Raw genomic sequence first — 5,262 nt, 5'->3', positions numbered from 1 at the left:
CTTCTGTTTTCCTCATTCCTGGCTGATAACTAGAATAAGAAAGAGGGAGAGGGAAATAAAGGCGAGGCCACCACAGGCAGCTGGGGCATTTTGCTCACTATCGCCCATTGAACGGGTTTCCCATCCATAAAGTCAGGGTCCCTGGGCGACAGAAGGCAGGAGTCCCATGACTTCATTTTCCTTCTGCTACGTTTTGGGCACTGAACCCCTATCTCGACGTATGTTATTTAACACTGAATTTCTGGTGTGTGTGTGGGATTGTTAATGTGACTGCACATGCTGGGAAAGGGTACACGAGTCCAAGATCCCAAACGCTGAGCGGACCAAACCGCAGGCCACGTTACGGATCGGTTTACACCGCAGAGCTGTCTTCATTTCTGCAGAGGCTCGGCTCGGCCTGCAGTTTCTCCTCTCAAACACCAGGTGGAGCGACTGGCCGAATGCCGCCACAAAGCTGGCAGGCGGCGCTGTGGCGCCTGGGCCGACCCTCAATATTGCAATCACTCTATCTTTAGAAGGCGACTCGTTGGTCCAGGCCGCGCATGCGCTGAGCCTTCCTGTCGCTCTTCCCGCCTCCCCCCGCCCCTCTCTGTCTTCTCTGCACTGGGAGCAGGTAAGGCCTTGGGCCCTCGCGCCCGCGATGCGCTGCGCACGCGCGCGCAACACCCCCCAGCTCGCACGAGTTCTTTGAGGCCCTTTCCTTGCATGCTCCCACCCTGATCCTCACGCCCTCCCTTGTCCCCGGTATTCCCGCGCCTTAGGGCTGCCCCTTCCGCGTGCCAGTGACCTCCAACCGCGCGGGCCTGGCGCCATCTTGGATGTCTCGTGGGAGGGGGGAGGGAAGAGCGCCTTGGAGCTGGCGAAAGTCAAATACCGGAACGCTCATTTTCACCTGTTCCACTCGGCCCTTACAGAGGTCTTTTCTCCTCCTTCTGTCTATTCAGAGTTGTTACAAACCCCGGACTCTCCCTATCTGCTTTCCCTTCTCATCCTGACTCGTTCTCTCCTTATCCTGCAACCTCCAGACTTGGCCCCAGGATCTCAGCTACCCCAAGCAATGGAAATAGCCGATAGTCTTTTAAAAGTAAACGTGAACATGGCAGAACAAAGCAGCCAAAACACCCTCTCCATTCAGGCCGTGGCCTGGGAGAGCTACAGCAGAAAAGAGACCAGTTTCTTTGGAACCATTGGTTGTCCTGCAGTACCGTTCTCTTCCTCCACTCAAGTGAAGTTGGAAAAAACAGAAGTGATGGGCGAGGTTTTCTATTAGAGGCAGCAGACCCAAAAGAGTCGTGTGGGGCAGCATGGGGTGGTCTTCACCTGCCAGCTTTCTTGTCAAGGGTATACTAAGAGTCCCCAGACTCTGCTCTCAAGAGGAAAAGAAGGTTTAAGGAAAGGAATGGTTAAGTCAGTAGCCCTCTAACGCTGTGACTGATCGCGGAGGAATAAACCCATGATTTAGGCCCACTGATCCTGGATGCTACTGTTAACTGAGGTGTTGTAGGCTAACAACTGCAGACTTGCCATGGTTAGGGGGCCAGTGGAGGCATCTGCACTTCATGCAGGCTCCCTTAATTGCGAGCCTTTGTTGTGGGCTTGTTACATGTCAGCACCACATTAAACTCTTTACATGTTACTTAATTGACCCCCCAACTATGTGTTGTACAGTGATGTTGAGGTTTAATTGCCTTGGGGGGAAACAAACAGTATTTACTTATTTATTTATTACGTTTTAAGTAAGCTCTAAACCCAAGGTGGGGGTTGAACTCACAACCCGGGAGTCGCATGCCCTATTGACAGCCAGCCAAGTGCCTAGTGCTCCTTTTTTTTTTTTTTAAGATTTTATTTATTTATTTGAGAGAGGGAGCCAGAGAGCATGGGGTGGGGAAGGAGAGGAAGAGGAAGAGAATCTCATGCAGACTCCGCCCTGAGCTCGGAGCGCCTCTTGGGGCTCAGTCCCACAACCCTGAGATGGTGACCTGAACCCAAACCAAGAGTGGAGCACTCAGCTGACTGAGCCACCCAGGCACCCCCCCCCCACACCCCCGTCCTCCTTTTTTTTAAGCTTTAGGGAAATTTCGGATTTTGACCAAAGAAAACCTTTATAGCCTGCAGCAAAACTGGGTTAGAGTTATATATGGGCAATTGTGGAGACGGGATAAGAGTTGAAGGCATTGATTAATCTGAAAGTGACTGATTCTGTATTCAAAAGGGTAACCTGGGAAAATCTTGAGTACAGCTCATTTAAGGGAGTGTTATTTAACAGGTTTAAGTAACCCCTGAATATTTCAACCTGTAGCATATTAGGAAGCATTAACTTAAGTGTGAGAAGATTTGAAGTCCTGACTCTACCACTACCATCATTACAAGACTAGTTTTAAGACCACACTCTCAGTGTACCTAAGGATCACTTGAGAAGCTTGTTTGAAATACAGGATATTTGGGCCTTATACCCAGAGATCTTGATCAGGAAGGTCTAAAGTGGGATCCGAATATGCAAAATTTTTTGAATATGCATTTTTAATACACAGATCGTCCTGACCCTCAAGTAACTAGTTCAGGTGGGCCTCTCAGAGAAATCTTTTTCGTAGGTCTTTAACTCAACCACTCTTCTCTTAAATAACTTCACTTCTACAAACTTAGTGCACCTACAGGGTGTCAGCATTCTTTTAGATCTTGGGCATACAAAATTGAATGCCTCTTAATGTGATGGTGAAAGTGAATACTTTAACAGTCATGGCTAATTAGAGTAATGGGAGGATTCCTCAGTGATCTGCCTCACTATGTTAATTAATGTAGGAAATTGAAGTGTTTTGAGGAACCCAAAAACTTCCAGGTAATTCAGTGAAAAGATGGTTGGAGATCCTTCCAGGGTCTTGGCCTTCAACAAACATCTCCCAAGAGTCTTTAAAGGGCAGCTGTTTCGATCCCGGACAATGAAACCTTGAGAAGAGTTCCTTTTGAATAGATACTGAGGAAAGCTTAGGCAGAAGACACGGGAACTTCCTCTGAAGGACACCAACTCATGAAGCTATGGAAATGAATAACAGGTCTTAAAGTTGAGACCAGGTGGCTACTTGTTTAGACCAGGGGGAGTCACTTGATTATAAGGAAATCTTAGAAGCTGTGTGGGGGAAATCTTGACTTCAGGGTTTTAATTCCATCTCTGCTGATGACTTGAGGTCATTCAGTCGGCTCTCTGGGCCATTTAAATTTTCCAGAGCACCTTTTCTGCTAATAAGGATGTCCTTTGATAAACAAGGACAATGTTACTTCTGTAATTTCAGCTCTCCTGCCACAGCCCCTCATCCCCTGAAAATGTACGCCTGTGCAAAGTTCGTCTCCACCCCCTTCTTGGTGAGTGCCTGCCTTTTCTGGGAGAGTTTTTAAGGTGGGGCATCTTGTCTCTTCCTTGCCACACCTTGGTCATCACAGCTGGGCTGGGGGAAGGTCCTTAGCTGCGTTAGCCTGACAGCAGAGAGTGAACACTTAACCAGACACCCCTTGTCTCAGATCCCTTTGAAGCCAGTTAAATCTTTTCATCCAACCATATTAGAAGAAGAGTGAAAATGAGAGTCTAGACTAAGATCGGGTTATTTCTACCCTAAAACTCTGTGTTCCTGTAAACTGGAACCCAGCTGGAAATAGCCTAACTTGGACTGAGTATGCACTGTGTATAGGATCTTGCCCTGAGTGTTAAGAGAGCCATAGTCCAGAGTTCCCCTCTGGGAGCTTAAATTTGGGTAGCAAGTTAAAACACATGTAAATACACATTGGAAAAATATTTGATTCAGAAGCAACAGCATGGAAGAAATTACAGATTATTATTTTTTTTTAAGATTTATTTATTTGAGAGGGGAAGAGAGAGAAAACAAGTGGGAGGGACAGAGGAAGAGAGAGAGAGAATCTCCACTCTGCGCTGAGTGCGGAGCCTGATGCAGGGCTCAATCTCACAACCCTGAGATCATGACCTGAGCTGAAACCAAAAGTTGGACGCTTAACTGACTGTGCCACCCAGGCACCCCAGAAATTACAGGTTATTAGATTATGGAGGCAACTGGTTCATACGTATGTAAGTGAAAAGGGGTGGTGCTATTCATGGATACCATTGATTGAACACTGGGTATACCGATTTGTATACATAATCTCATTTACTTCTCACATCAACCCGGAGGTACCACGTTCCAGTTTAATAGATGAGAAAGCAGGTTTCGAAAAATTTAAGTGACTTGTCCTAAGATCACATGGCTGAAATAGAGCTAAGATTAGAATCTAGATCTATCTGACTAAACCCTGGCTGGTAACCACCATGTTGTCTGCTTCTGCTTGGGGTTAGTCAGAAATGGCTACAAGAGGGGTTAAATTTTGAGCACAAGGGTAATGCCTTGTGGCCTGAAAGGAAGTAGGTTTCTTCCCATAAGACAGAGGAGAAGCCTGGGAAGCAAGAGAACTGGTGTTGGTTCTTGAATCTAAAATTTGCTGAAAATAAAAGAGTGATCCAAGATTCTGATTTAAGCTCAAGAGAATGAATGGGGCATCCTCGTGACAACTTGGGATGGTTCTGAAACTCCTCCACAACCTTCCCTGACCCTCTTGCCTTTGTGTCATTCCCCCTAGGTCAGGAGCACCTCTCAGCTGTTGAGCCGATCACTGTCTGCCGTGGTGCTGAAACCACCGGAGACACTGACAGATGAGGTACCTTATAAGGTGGGATTGGGCCTGTGGTTTTTGGGGGTGAAGGGTGAAGAGGGCTATGTGGCGGTGCCAGTAGGGGGAGTGCTGAGGACAATCATCACACACTAAAGTTAGTGAAGGATCAAGGCTATTGGCTTTAGGTGAAGGTGGAGGACAGTTGATACCACACAGGATTAGTGTTCCAGCTTTTGCCACTGGCGGCACACGCCCGTGTGTGCTGCTGATAACTACCACTACTTGACCTAGTTCACTGACGTCAGCTGGTGGCATTTGGTCCCAGGCAGATGATGATTTCAGGGCACCAAGAACAGGCTAGGGCTTCAGTCTTACACACTTCTAGACCATACCTGAATCTTTTTTTTTTTTCTTTTCTTTTTTTTTTATTCTTATGTTAATCCCCATACATTACATCATTAGTTTTAGATGTAGTGTTCCATGATTCATTGTTTGTGCATAACACCCAGTGCTCCATGCAGAATGTGCCCTCCTCAATACCCATCACCAGGCTAACCCATCCTCCCACCCCCCTCCCCTCTAGAACCCTCAGTTTGTTTTTCAGAGTCCATC

The 5,262-nt window shown here is 47.1% G+C and overlaps 1 protein-coding gene across 1 annotated transcript in view; it reads left to right on the top strand.

Moving 5' to 3' along the window:
• The first annotated feature begins 511 nt into the window (after nucleotides 1–511).
• Nucleotides 512–5,262, top strand: part of ATP5MC2 (ATP synthase membrane subunit c locus 2) — a 7,849-nt gene continuing 3,098 nt past the window's right edge. Inside the window, exons 1-3 of the mRNA XM_006728692.3 lie at nucleotides 512–613; nucleotides 3,288–3,357; nucleotides 4,618–4,707. Of these exons, the coding sequence (XP_006728755.1) occupies nucleotides 3,319–3,357; nucleotides 4,618–4,707 (129 nt within the window). The 5' untranslated portion in view covers nucleotides 512–613; nucleotides 3,288–3,318. The remainder of the gene's footprint in view (nucleotides 614–3,287; nucleotides 3,358–4,617; nucleotides 4,708–5,262) is intronic.

Source organism: Leptonychotes weddellii, chromosome 5, assembly GCF_054177405.1.
Source record: "Leptonychotes weddellii isolate Sample4059 chromosome 5, ASM5417740v2, whole genome shotgun sequence".
In the NCBI taxonomy this organism is placed as follows: Eukaryota; Metazoa; Chordata; class Mammalia; order Carnivora; family Phocidae; genus Leptonychotes; species Leptonychotes weddellii.
This window is presented reverse-complemented; position numbering and strand designations above follow the sequence as displayed.